At 39.7% G+C, this 14,830-nt stretch overlaps 1 protein-coding gene across 3 annotated transcripts in view; it reads left to right on the forward strand.

Annotated features, from left to right (window-relative positions):
* Positions 1-14,830, forward strand: part of CYFIP1 (cytoplasmic FMR1 interacting protein 1) — a 134,414-nt gene that overhangs the window by 46,882 nt on the left and 72,702 nt on the right. For 2 of the 3 annotated variants that reach the window (XM_045004905.1, XM_045004916.1), the window contains exons 9-16: positions 1,093-1,197; positions 1,521-1,612; positions 2,264-2,381; positions 2,977-3,099; positions 7,869-7,994; positions 8,110-8,276; positions 11,875-12,022; positions 14,034-14,187. In XM_045004905.1, the coding sequence (XP_044860840.1) occupies positions 1,093-1,197; positions 1,521-1,612; positions 2,264-2,381; positions 2,977-3,099; positions 7,869-7,994; positions 8,110-8,276; positions 11,875-12,022; positions 14,034-14,187 (1,033 nt within the window). Of the gene's footprint in view, positions 1-1,092; positions 1,198-1,520; positions 1,613-2,263; positions 2,382-2,976; positions 3,100-7,868; positions 7,995-8,109; positions 8,277-11,874; positions 12,023-13,568; positions 13,717-14,033; positions 14,188-14,830 lie in introns of all 3 variants that reach the window. The other variant, XM_045004926.1, reaches the window with a different exon arrangement.

A 14,830-nucleotide genomic window follows, 5' to 3' on the forward strand; every position in this document is an offset into this window, starting at 1 on the left:
TTTTATTTTTAGATATGTAGCATGTTTGGGCAAAAAGGGTGTTTGAAGGTGGCTCTGCATATTGAAACTTCATTTGCCAGTTGTATTACTTCCAGGGACCAGATGGCTTTAGTTATGATTAAACTGAACAGTTGGTAGATAAATGTAGTAGTTTGGAACTTGCATGTGTAATATTGTGGTGGATGAGGGGAAATGTAAAATGTACTTCATTTAAGTATGGTATTTTCAGCTGAATGTCTCAATAGATGAAATTATATAGAAAAAAAATATGGAATAGCACTTAAAATGCTTTCAAGTAGGACAAGCTCTTCTGAGGGAATTGGGGTATTTAATCCCCAAAGAACTAGGTACAGTATTTGTCATGTAGATGAGATATGCTGGTACCCTGAAAGAACCATAGAATGTACTGGATATATTATACCTGTAAGGATCTCTGAAGTGCCCACCTGTGCTTCTGATCAGTTAAACATGCACATATATTATGGACTGTAGTTCTGGATTTCTAGTACTAAGTAAGTCCTATTGCCTATGTAGAATTATAACAGTTTGTTATTAATTCCAGAATTCAATCACTTTTTTTTGTTTGGATGCACCAGAGTTCTCCCATGTATAATCTAAACAGAGGGCTATAAAAAAGAAGGAGCTTGACAATGATTGACCTAAACTTCTGTTATATAACCAACTCTGCATCCGTCATTTTAATAAGAAATAGGAATTTAAATGAAATATCTAAAAAGAGCCACATTCTAATTTAAATGGGATAACGTTTTTGTATGTCTAATCTTTATGCATCTAAGCTGCTTTCAGTAAGTCTTGTTTATCAGGCTAATATTAATTTTAAAAATGCTACACGCTGACATGACTGTAAATTTAAAGTACTATAGAAAAATTAAATACATACTCATGAGTCTCATATTTTGTCACTAGGAGTTTTGAAAAGTGCCTGGTGTGCTTTATATGTGTGTGGTTGTGGGTGTGTTAACCAGTTGTGTATTACCGTATTATGATAAAAGAACATGGTCTTATCTTCAGCTGAATCACTACCTGTGAGCTTGTCTTATGGAAAAGTTATATGGTTTGTACTATTTCCAGGTAATGGGCTTTGGATTGTACCTGATGGATGGAAGTGTCAGTAATATCTATAAACTGGATGCAAAGAAAAGAATAAACTTGACCAAGATAGACAAGTTCTTTAAGGTTGGTTAAGAGAGTCATGTTTTAATTAGAATTTTTAAAATATTATTTTAATGGTGATTTTTCTCCCATTTAAAATACATAGTATTATACTTCAACCAAATAACGTGATATTTTTTCATGAGTAGATACTCTCAATTGTTCAAATTTGTACATTGTTTTTGTCATCCAACTAAACTATCTTTAACAAAATAACACTGTTAACTAAGTCAGATAATTTTGAACTTGAAGAGGGTGATTTGTTAGGATGACCAAATAAAATTTAAAAACACTTAAAAAATTTGCATTTAATAACTTACTTCATCTGCTTTTTTCCTTGAGTACAGCAGCTGCAAGTGGTCCCGCTGTTTGGCGATATGCAGATTGAACTGGCAAGATACATTAAAACTAGCGCCCACTACGAGGAAAACAAATCCAGGTAGGAATGCAGCACAGTACTGGGGAGAGGGGCAGATCCTCATGGTGCAAATGGTCATTGTCCTGGTAAAATCAATGGACCTATGGCAGTTTACCCCAGTTGAGGAACTGTCCCTGGATCACTGTCTTGGGCTATGCTGGGTGTATGCCTGTGATAATATGGGTAATACATTTGGTGAGGAGCATTCTGAAATGCTAAAAGCATAAGGCTAGTGTTTTTTCATGGCTGTTGTTTAATTTGGAATGTTTGATAATAGTAGCATGCCCTTTGTCCTTTTCTGAGGTTATACCATTATGAAATTTTGTCGTCAGGAACACACAGTAACTAACAGGCTTTATAGTTAAACACGGGTAAACCGAAGACCTTTTTTTAAGGTAGTTGAGTGAGGGATAGATCTTGACCTATTGGTATTGTTCTGCATTGCAACAGCAACCCTTTCATCTGATTAAAAAGAAACATTGTTTGGGCTCAGAAAGACAGCCCATCTCTAAAATGTCTAGGCCAGAGAGAGAGAAGCCATGACACAAGGCCTAAAAAAAAGAGAAGGAAGATGTAAAAGCTGAAAACAGTGGCTCGGTCATATCACTTATGTGATATCAATTTGTGATGTCTGTAAGGTCAGGATTTATTTTTTCTCGTGTTCTGAAATAGATGGACGTGCACCTCTTCCAGCAGCAGTCCCCAGTACAACATCTGTGAGCAAATGATCCAGATCAGAGAAGACCATATGCGCTTCATTTCAGAACTGGCTCGTTACAGCAACAGTGAGGTGAGTTAATGCTGTCTGTGCCAATTGCACTTGAGTAATGAACGTTGCTATAATTAGAAGCATGAGATGTAAGTAAACCTCAGACTATGTTAAAATGACCTTACTTAAACACTTAGATCTCCTAATGATGTTTTTGCACAAGCTTATAAGAGTGAACTACATTTGTGTTAGCCTTAATTCTGTATTTGCAGACTTCATCACACTTCTCGCATGCCAGTACATTCCAGAACAGGTCGGGTATTTTCTTGGGAATTGCATGCCAAACTCATAGCCTAAGAGCATACACATAGCTTTATGAATAAAAACAGGTTAGGAGTGCATTCTTCAAAAAAAAAGGCACATCTTCCTCATACCATATGAGGACTGTCTGCTTGACTTAGTCCGCTGTAATGTTCTGGTGATAAAGGATACAAGTACTTTATCTCTAGAATTTTTAAGTAAGTAAATATGTGGGCTGAAAAGGTAGTAATTGGTGTATTGAATGCAAGGTCTAGTGCATTTGAACCAGCACCAATCTTTTATTTCCAACAAAAAATGTTTTTTTAGTGCCACACACAGTGGATTTAATACTTGTGTTTACTTTGTTTTGTTCTAGGTAGTGACTGGGTCTGGCCGTCAGGAAGCTCAGAAAACAGATGCAGAGTATCGAAAACTCTTTGATCTCTCTCTGCAGGGACTACAGCTCCTATCTCAGTGGAGTGCACATGTTATGGAAGTGGTATGTTACCTGGGGAGCAAAACCAGAAAAAGAGGAAGTTTAGGGAGACGAGACAACTAGATAGTGAGGCTAGGTGGTTTTTGCTTTGATGAAAAATACACCTCTACCTCGATATAACGCTGTCCTCGGGAGCCAAAAAATCTTACTGCATTATAGGTGAAACTGCGTTATATCAAACTTGCTTTGATCCACCGGAGCACCAGCCCCGTCCCCCCGGAGCACTGCTTTACCACGTTATATCCAAATTTGTGTTCTAACGGGTTGCATTACAGGTCTCTTGCAACTTACGCGCATTTAACATGTGCGATTTCAACTATACGCGTATGGCCGGAGTGGGGGGGCGTGGCCTCAAGTGGGGTGTGTGTGGCCTCAAGATTTAAAGGTCCTGGGGCACCAGCTGTGGCTGGGAGTCCCAGGGCCTTTAAATCACCCAGGGGGCTCCCAGCTGCAGAGGTGGCTGGTAGCCCCTGTGGTGAACTAAAGGGCCCGAGGCTCCAGCCACCGTGGAGCTCCGGGCCCTTTAAATGCCAGCCCCAGCCCGGCTGCCAAAGCTGTGGGTGGGATTTAAAGGGCTCTTCCGGGCTCCCCACTGCAGCGGGAAGCCCGGCGGAGCCCTTTAAATCCCGCCCGCAGCTCTGGCGGCGGGGCGGAGGGGGGGCATTTAAAGGGCGGCGAGGAGCCCGGTGGAGCCCTTTAAATGCCCCCCCCTCCCTCCTCCGCCAGCCTGGCTGCAGGAGCTGCGGGCGGGGTTTAAAGGGCTTGGGGATATAATTTTGGCTATACACGGTTTTCGCTTTACGCGATAACCGCGGAACCGAACCCCCGCCTAAGATGAGACTTGCCTGTATATCGAGGTAGAGGTGTTTTTACATGCTCTATCGCCATTTGTTTAGTGGCACTTCTATTTTCAACCAGGGAAGAAGACAAAATGTTTTTTTTCTTGAGATAGTGGCAGTACAACTGTATTAATCAGCGGGCCAAGATGCTGTATTTCTCACATCCTCTTTCAGTAGGTTGAACTTATTAAATTTAAGATGTAGTGATCTCCTTTAGGCCAGAGCTAGCTATTTTTATTCTGCTTTTGAACATATGTTTTGTGGTTTCAAAGCTTCCTTTATTTTGCTACAATACAACTTTAAATGATCTTTCATAGACTGTATCCCAACACACTTCCCAAAGTGAAAAAGACAGCAGATGGTATGTGGTATAAATAACAGAAAGCAGTTGTATTTTGACATTTTCTGGTGACTAAATTAAAACATTTAGGGCCTCATCCAAAGGTGACGAAAGTAAATGGAAAGATTCCTATTGGTTTCAGATCAGGCCTTTAGTCATAAGGCGGTGAACACAGAGAAAAAGGAGGAAAAACATTACAGAGAGCAAGAGAGGGAAATATGAGAGGGGAGGTATAGGTAAGCTCTAATGATCTATTTTTATTTAAACAACTAATCTTGCTGAAAGTAGATGCCAGTGGGGGAAGTGATTAAAAATCTGCAACTTTGACTTAAATGTAAGCAAGATATTTGTAATGGTAACAATTGAAAGAGGGGATGCTAAAGCACTCCTTTTTTTTGTATAAATATCCCTGCCTCTCACACATTAACACTACGTATCCTATCTGTACCATGGCCTAACCAAGACGACCTAACCTAAGAGCTTAGACAGTCTGCAGGTGGTGGTAGGTGGAACGTGTGCTTATGCCTACTTCTATCCAGTACTGGCAGTCAAGCTGGGTGAAATTTTTCAGTCAAATCGTTTATTAGCTGAAAAATTCAGATTCAGGGAGACTAAAACTATTAATGAATTAGGGTTGAATTTGGCCAATCGTTTTGGCCGAATAAAAAAACCAAAATTTCAAAAAAGTTGAAATGAAAGTTTTCAATTTTTGTTTCAAAATGACATGTTGTTTTAAAATGTACCTAGATTTGTCAAAAGGTAAACAACACCCCCCTTCCCCCCCCCCCAAAAAAAAACCTCTAAAAAATTTCATTTTGGGTTTAGTGAAATATTTTGTTCCATCCTAAATAATTTGTTTTTCAGTTTTTCATTTTTGATCACTAAACCAAAAAATCAACTGTTAGTTCAGCTCTAATTGGCGGTGCAAGGCCAACGGCCTGCCGTATGTAGTGCTTCCATGAATGGTACTATGATAAACACATCCTTGGTTCCTAACCACCTTTTGAAAATTAGAACAGATAAATCATGTCATTTCTTCCTATGTAATGTATACAAAATCTATCCACCACTTTCTGTTGTGAAAACCTTTAGTTCATGCTTTCATGGTCTCCCACTTAGACTACTGCGACCCCTTTTTCTCTGTCCTCCAAAATCCCTCTTGCTTCCCTGGCTTCTGTCTTTACAAATTGTTGCTTCCAAATCATCTCTCTCTCCTGCATGACAGCTATGTGATCTCTCTGCTACGGGACTCTTCTCTGGCTCTGCATTGTCTTCTGGATCAAATTCACACTTTCTATTCGGTTCTATGCAGCTCTGCTCCTGCCCATATCTTGTCACTGGTTGCTCACTGCTCTTCTGTCTCGTTATGTCCCGTGCTGTGCCTTTCTGATTTCTCAAGCCCTTATTTTTTACTTGTGGCAAGCACTTCAGTATGTCCTCTCATAGTCCTGTCAGTCCCTTCTCTCATGCCTCACCCCCACCCTCTCCAATGCCGAGAATTTCTTTCTGAGCCTGTATACAATCTATCCTGCCACTCCCTTTTCAAATCCCTCCTCAAAATCTTTACCCACATTCTCAACCCCCAACTCTTATTATGTAAATAGAGTACAAATAAGTAAAAAAATCCCTAACAGGCATATTGTGCCATCTTAACACCACAAACTAGTTTTCACATGTTCCATCCCCTTGCCTACTGTTTTCTCCTGGGATCCTCTTTGTTGTACTCAACTTAAATTGCAAGACAAGAATTGTTTCTCATTACTTGCTGTGAAAAATGTAATGTGACTCCATGGCACTTAATATGGGGCTGGAATGAGCCCACGGGGCTGGGAGTGATTCAAAACAAATTTCTTGGAAATATTTTTTTTTTGTCTCCCAAATAATACTCCAGCTGTTCTGAGACAGGTATAAACTCTATTCTGTCCAAAGTGCAATATAGCAATATTAATATTCAGCTTTGTAGTCACAGTATGCCCCCACAGTGTTTACCAAAGTTATGCCTAGAGGAACAGCTCACTAGGTCTTTTTCATTTCGTTGATTAGAGTGTATTCAAAACTCACTGCATTCTCTAGGTTTCTCAGAATCAGAAATGATTAGATTTAAGTTAAAAAATGTGAAACCCACAGTCAAGTTGAGAATAGAGGATATTAATAAGCAAATGGATATGGAAATAGTTTCTCTTTCAAATATCACCTTGATTACCCCCCTGTTAAAAAGACTCATGGGTTTGCCAGATATTTAGATGATGGTTTATGTAAATAGCATGCTAAGGAGGGCCTTTACAGCTTTCCGTTTTAAATCCAAGCAAATGGCTTACTTAGACAGCCGATATACTGGCACTGAGAAATGTAACCATCGCTGTCCCTGCAGTTTAGGGTAGCTGGAAGACCTACTCCATGATCTGTTACATTGTAATCTGTATTGTCACTTGAGGTCAAAATGGCTTTCAGTGTTTTTGTCCTGGATGTCTTTTTCTATGACCTCTCAGGAAATAGAATGTTTCTTAGAAACTGACAGTGTACCTGTGATCCAAGTGTTTGTTCTGTTTGCATGGGCAGCCACTCAAATAAGGAGAAGGCAAGTGGCATGGCGATTATGTCTGGTTTGATGGTATCTGGCTTTTTAAAAAAAATCTTTATAAGTATTTTAACATTTTATCATTTTAGGTTTAGTTTTAAGTTTTATTGTAATACATTTTGGTGTTTGTGCGTTGGCCTAAGGCTAAGTTGCTATTAATAAACTTTGCTTTGGCACTTGGTATTTTAACCCATAATAATGTCTTATACGGCACTATAAATCTGTCTACCACTCAAGTTGTAGTAGGTGTCACAACTCAGTTCTTGTTACTAAAATTAAAGTTGTGGAAAACTGGATTAGTAAGTAGATAGAATTTTCCAGTTAACATAATTAATTGATATCAATTCCTGCTAAAAATCAGTATTGGAACATCTTGCACTATGTTAATATGATATTTTGATCCTGGTACCTGAACAAGACACATTTCTCTTGAAATATTGCATTTTCAGAGTCACAGACAAAATCTCTCTCTCTCTCTCTCTCTCTCTCTCTCTCTCTCTCTCTCTCTCTCTCTCTCTCTCTCTCTCTTTTCTAAGTCCTAACAGAAATCAGCAAGTCTTTTTGGCTTCAAACTGTCTTTAAAATCTAAACAGTCAGTTATTTCAAAATCTTCTCTTTACACTTGTTTTTTCATTTGAGGCATCTTTCTTGGTTCTCTGTAGGTGAAATGAAGACAGGTTTTTACTTACGTTAATCTTCATTAAAATGTTAGACCACATCACCTGCTGAGAATTTCTTGTATTCTTTGAATTAATGTAGTATAGAGATATATGTTCGATAGATCTTTTAGAAAGTAGTGAATATGGCAAGTGATTTCTGTCAGGAGTTTTAGAACTTACAGTACTGTTCTAAAACTATGCAGTATCATATCATCAGCTATTACTAAGAATGATGGAATGTCTTATTAGAATAAAACCTGCATTACAGGTAGGGTGTCCTGTGGTCTTTTTGTGTTATTTCTCAATCTTTTCTTTTCTTCCATATGTCTTTCTTCACCTACCTGTGTGAATTGCAGTATTCATGGAAACTAGTGCATCCAACTGACAAATACTCCAATAAAGATTGCCCTGACAATGCAGAAGAGTATGAAAGAGCAACACGATACAATTATACCAGTGAAGAGAAGTTTGCCTTGGTTGAGGTAAAAGAAACTTTTCTCCTTTATAGAGATTTGGGCTTTTTCATTCTTCCCCCTTTCCTTTATTTATATATTTAATATATATATATATATATATATATATATTTTCTCCCTACAGGTTATTGCCATGATCAAAGGTCTTCAGGTGCTGATGGGGAGAATGGAAAGTGTCTTTAACCATGCCATACGTCATACCATTTATGCTGCTCTTCAGGACTTCTCCCAGGTTACACTGAGAGAACCATTAAGACAGGCCATAAAAAAGAAGAAAAACGTAATTCAGAGGTAGCGTTAACATTTTAAAGCAATGTCCTATATTCCTTCTCCCATATTTTACTAGTTAAATGTTGTCTAATGCTAACATTCATATTTCAAAGGCAACCATCACCATTGCTCATAGTTTGAATGTCAAAAATTAGCTTTGCTGACTACATATTAGGGTACGTCTACACTACGGGATTATTCCGAATGTGCATAAACCGGTTTTGTAAAACAGAATTTATAAAATCGGGTGGAGCGCGGCCATACTAAGCACATTAAATCGGTGGTGTGCGTCCATGGTCCGTGGCTAGCGTCGATTTCTGGAGCATTGCACTGTGGGTAGCTATTCCCTAGCTATCCCATAGTTCCCGCAGCCTCCCCCGCCCCTTGGAACTTCCGGGTTGAGATCCCAGTGCCTGATGGGGCAAAAATCATTGTCGCGGGTGGTTCTGGGTAAATGTCGTCAGTCACTCCTTCGTCTGGGAAAGCAACGGCAGACAAGCATTTCGCGCCTTTTTCCCCTGGATTGCCCTGGCAGATGCCATAGCATGGCAATCATGGAGCTTGTTTTGCCGTTTGTGACTCTCACCGTATGTGTACTAGATGCCGCTCACAGAGGCGATTCAGCAGCGCTACACAGAAGCATGCTTTTGCTTTTGCATGACAGCAGAGATGGTTACTAGCCATATTGCACCATCCAAATCCTTCCATAAATTGGAACTGAGGATGATCATGGCTACCAGTCCTTTTGTACCATTTGCTGCTAGTGCCCCTGGCCAATCAGCCAGGGGCGCAAAAACCAAGATTGGTTACTAGCCATATTGCACCTTCCATCGTTTTGTACCATTAGCTGCTGTCATAAGTGCCCCTGGCCGATCAGCCAGGGGCGCAAAAGCAAAAATTGGGAATGACTCCCTGAGTCAATCCCTCCTTTTTGGTATCTAAAAATAGAATCAGTGCTGCCTAATATAGGCAAGTGTGCTAGAGAACCACCGTATCATAGAACCAGAGAGCACAGCTGCTCTGTGTCAGAGCCTGCAGAAATTATTATCTGTATGCTATTCACAGGGGGTGCTCCTGTAACAACCCCACCTGTTGATTCCGTTCTTCCCCCAGCCTTTCTTGGCTACCGTAGCATTGTCCCCCCACTTGTGTGATGAATTAATAAAGAATGCAGGAATAAGACACACTGACTTGTTAGTGAGAAATGAGTGGAAGGCAGCCTCCAGCTGCTATGATAGTCCAGACAGGACATTAAGCAGTGTGTAGGAGAGAAGCCCAGCATCCCACTGCTAGTCCAGGGGCAACTGAATCTTTTCTTTACACATGAAGGGTGGGGGCTGATGGAGCTCAGCCCCCTGTTGCTATGATGAGGATGGTTACCAGCCATATTGCACCATCCATCCACCAGAAAAAATTAGGGCCAATAGGCTGATGACGAGGACGGTTACCAGTCCTTTTGTACCATCAGCTGAGGCTGATGATGAGGATGGATTTCCATCTTTTTGTACGATCAGCTTATGCTGATGATGAGGATGGATTTCCATCGTATTGTACCATCAGCCGCCCATGGCGGGGGGGGGAGCAAGGATGTTGGTGTTGAGTGCTGCACTATCACGTCTATCTGCAGCATTCAGTAAAGATAGGGTGACATGTAAAAGAGTCAGAGGATTGTTTTACCTTTCGCTTCTGGGGGTGGGTGGGGGGTGGGTGAGTAGATTGCCAAGCTATGCCCTGACCCGCGGACACTGTGTTTGACCCTAGAAGCATTTGGAGCTCAGCCAAGAATGCAAATAATTTTCGGAGGCTGCAGGAACTGTGGGATAGCTTCAGTCCTCCAGTCCATGCGCATCCATTTGATTCTTTGGCTTTCCGTTACGCTTGTCACGCTGCAGTGCGCTGAGTCCCTGCTATGGCGTCTGTCTGGAGATTTTTAAAAAAGGATTCTGAATTTCATCTTCTGTAACGGAGCGCTGATAGAACGGATTTGCCTGCCCTTACAGCGATCACATCCGCATGGTCCATGCGGGAGCTCTTTTTTTATTTTGATTTCGGACTGCATCGCCACCCGTGCTGATCGGAGCTCCACGCTGGGCAAACAGGAAATATTCAAAAGTTTGCGGGGCTTTTCCTGTTTACCTGACCACTGCATGCGAGTTCAGATTGCGGTCCAGAGCGGTCACTGGTGCACTGTGGGATAGCTCCCGGAGGCCAATACCGTCGATCAGCGTCCACACTAACCCTAATCCGATATGTTAATACCGATACTAGCGTTACTCCTCTCGTTAGGGAGGAGTACAGAAACCGGTTTAAAGAGCCATTAAAATCGATATAAGGTGCCTCCTAGTGTGGACGGTTTTGGCGTTAAATCGGTTTTACGCTCCTAAAACCGATTTAAACGCCTAGTGTAGACCAGGCTTTAGTCTAAAACAACCTGCTCGGTGCTGATTACTTTAAGATAAGAGAACTAGAATGGGTAACAACATGTCATCTTTAAACCTTTTAATTCTACCATTACCATTAATGGTATGTGTTGTCTTGCTTTTTATTTTAAAGAGAAACTGGGGCCAACTTTCTGATGATTCCAGTACTACTACTACTTGTTCTTCTGTATTGCTCGTCCTTCTTCTCTGTCTCTTCATCCCAACCACCACAAAAAAAAGGAAAAGAAAAAAGCCGTCTGTTGTCTTTCTGTTCAACTTTTCCTACTCTCTTCACCTCCCCCTACTCAATCTTCTGTACTGTGGTTAGAGCCATCCTTAACTTTGTTTTTGTCTCTCCAGCTGTTGCCTTTCCTCATGACATGTTGTACCATTTTGATTTACTCCCACCCATTGCTGGGTGCCTTGCAAGATTCTTGTGGGTGAAGACCCTTGACTGGTCATGCTACTGCTAAACTCCACCTCCACAAAAATACCATCCCAAACAAATGAATGAAATGTTCAGATTATTCCAGATTTTAAGATTTGCAAGTAGATTCTTACACTGTTTTTTTCTTGTGACTTTCATATTCCTTATGTAAATCTGTTGTAGTCTGAGGTTTTCTGGGTGTGGAAACAGAAAAGTGTTTCTTGAGCCATTAAAGTAACATTTTTCAGAAATGTTTGAATGTGGGAGGTGGAGTTCACTTGATCACTCAGTACACTATGAGATGGTTTTTGAGAAGTACTCATATTCCAATTCAATACTTAGAATTGTAACTGAAGAGAATCATAATATTGGATGACCACTGCCACACCTATGCAAACCTTCAAGAGATTATTTTATCAGAATTCTTCTTAGAATTTTAAAAAGTATTGTGCATTACCAAAATATTTTATAAGCAGAAGCTTGCTTCTTTATTATCGGTGTTCTTCAGGTCCGATTCATTTGACGGTAAATTCTAATGTTATATTGAATTTGCATCTGTGCTATACAACCCAATGTCAATAATATACATGTATATCTTGCTAAAGGTATCTATCAATGATGGAAAAAACAAATGCTGTCAAAGTATGACTCAAAAATATAAGTTTGACTGATAAAATACTACCTGTCTAGAAAGTTTGCTTCAACATGCTTGTGGCTCTGAAATAAGCATTTATATTTGTTTGGGTGCTAAAGCATTTTGGATTGTGTCTAGTGTTCTTCAGGCCATCAGAAAGACAGTTTGTGACTGGGAAGCAGGACACGAACCATTTAATGACCCGGCACTAAGAGGAGAGAAAGACCCCAAAAGTGGTTTTGACATCAAAGTTCCAAGGCGAGCAGTGGGACCCTCCAGTACCCAGGTATTTCCTGTTCTTCCTGTATGATAGCCATAGTATTAGCATCGCTGATATAGAAATTTCTTCACTACTGAGCCCTGTTAAAAGCTGGAGTGGATTTAGATTACTCCCAAGTTATACTTAAAAAATATATACATTTTAAAGTATAAATCCACTATAAATCTAAATTAGTCAAAATTCTCTATCTGGGATGCTTTCACTTTCATTTTGTAACCTAATGTATTCTTTTCTCAAAGGCTCCACTTCCATACTTTTGATCTTGTTCCAAGAGAATGCCCACATTTTAAAGCTGTGCCTTTTTAAATGTTCAAACTTCTTCTACTTTTGAAATGACCGGACCCTTTCCTGGCTGGCTCCTCCTTCCAGACTAAATTGTTCTTTTTGTTTTTTAAACTCCTTAACTGTGTAGGTCCTTGCTATATTTTAGACTTGCATTCTTGAACTTGGTTCTGGTGGATATTTGTGCTGACCCTACCTCTCTTTCCACCACTGTGTCTTAAGTCCGTAATGTCTTGTGGTTTTGCCATGGTGGTCCATAGAGTGCAGAATTCCACCTTGAAATCCATCTAATCTTCTCTCTCTCTACTGTTAAACAGCGTAATTTTTTCAAAGATGTTCTTTATAATAACCACTGTTACCCCATATTTAGAAGCTTGCCCCTTCTGTTTTCTAGGTGGGATCCCTCTTTATCTTTTTTGTTTGCCATTTTGAGAGAAGTTTGTATAGTAGCGCGTTTATGATTGATACATTACTGCACAGTGCTCTGAGCACACTGGGACATGAAAATGAGTGGAATTATGGTATATCAATGAAATACAGTGATTCCTAAAATCTTGGGGTGAAGTTGGGGAAGAGCCTTTTTAGGCAGTGCTTTTATATTAATCATGGGTGATTGAGTTAGGTTTAAAAAATTGTCTGGAAAAATGTTTAAATATCTAATGAAATTTTTGTTTCAGTAAATGGAATCAGTACAATGCTTTATTCTAATAATAATTCTTTTTTTATTTTAAATCACCACCAATGTTTTTTCTTACTCTTGGTATGTTTAGGGGGCTTTGTTTCATTGGTTGTGGCAAGCTCATTAAAATACACTGTTCTGTCTGCTGTCTGTTCTTGGATATAAACACCTGTTTATCTTTGCTGAGGCAGGGAAACAAATTACAGCAATTCCTTGGATTGCAGTTCTGTCAATTTTATGTAATTTCAAAATAATAATTCACTGGATTTGCTGCACTTAGAAATTGTTGTGAAAAAACTGAGAAGCAGCTAGTCTCTTATGACCAGATTCAGCTCTCATTGAAGTCAGTGAGAGCCTTTCCATTGACTTAAATGAGCATTGTATTGGACCCTCACAGAATAATGAGGCCAAATGAAGAAACTTGCCTACTTTAGAAGTGGATGTTTCCCTCTGCATGCTTACTGTATTGTTTTTCATCCCTTAACACACTAACACACACTTTTTCTGCTTCTGTTTCCCCTTCCTTATTTACCCACGTGTTGTATTAACTGTTTCTCTCCCCCCTGCCTCTCCTTGTCTGTTGGTTTTTAGCTCTACATGGTTCGCACTATGACAGAGTCCTTAAACTCTGCTGAGCTGTTGAAGCAGCTCAAGTCTCTTGGAATGGAAAAGCTATTGCATGTGATAAACAAGTTTCTGAGGCAGTCCTACATCTATCCGCCTCTTTTAAACTTTGGTGGTAAGATATTACTTATTATTTTTATTTGTGACAAGTGAACTGTTCCACTGCAAATTATCTATTGCTTTATATGAATGCAGACTCCCTTTAGTGGAAGGCTTTCTAGCTAGGCATTTATATTGGCATTAACTTTTGGTTGGAGCAGTTACCTTTTTCCCGAAGGAGAAAGGCATGGCTCTTGCCGAAATTTTGCTAGGTTTCAGTTTGAAGTGGAGCAGTCACTTTCTTGATAGTATTTCTTAGTGTTGCTCAACTAATGTACCATGTGTATTTTCCTTTTTTCCTTTCCACCACAAATGTTTCCTTTAATGATACAGCTTTACATGGTGAGAACTATGTTAGAGTCTCTCATTGCTGACAAAAGTGGTTCCAAGAAAACCTTGAGAAGTAGCCTTGAGGGGCCCACCATATTGGACATAGAAAAATTTCATCGCGAGTCTTTCTTCTACACTCATTTGATAAATTTCAGTGGTAAGATACGTAGATGATCAGTGTCCAGCTTAGCATGTCCTAACACTTTTAACGTGCCCTGGAAAATGTTTCCGATTACCTAAGCCAGTTAGATCTGGTTTGTTTATCTAAAACATTGGCCTGTCAGAACTTTTTGAGATACAAAAGAAAGATTCACCTAAATGCTTTTAGTTTTTTCCCCTTTTATGCATTTGTTTTAATGGGCTGTATTTTTTTTGTTTTACTTTATATTTTTATATAATAAAGACACAACATCAGACCTGTTTAAATAGCAAAAATTTAAGAATTTTATTTTTTTAGAAGACACACCAAGTCCCCAGTAGTGGTAAATTTGGTATTGATTAGCCACCCCTCTGTATTCTGTCCGTTGTAATCGGAAACATGTTATCCTAATGGATTCACCTACTGACATTGAATGTATCTATTGTTTGTCATCACCATGTTGTGTTGTCTTTCATCTTTTATTTTTCTGGAACCCTTAGCTCTCAAAGGAGAGGTGCCTGTTAGTTCCAGTACTAACGCTTTCCATAAACAGCACTGTGTTTATTAGAAAATGTTAAAGTAAAAAGTTCATCCTTGTTTTGGTTCTCTAGCATTCTGAAAACATTGCCTGTGGTGTGTCTTTTACCTAGAGAGACTAAAG

The sequence above is a fragment of the Mauremys mutica genome, chromosome 1 (genome assembly GCF_020497125.1).
Source record: "Mauremys mutica isolate MM-2020 ecotype Southern chromosome 1, ASM2049712v1, whole genome shotgun sequence".
Classification (NCBI taxonomy): Eukaryota; Metazoa; Chordata; order Testudines; family Geoemydidae; genus Mauremys; species Mauremys mutica.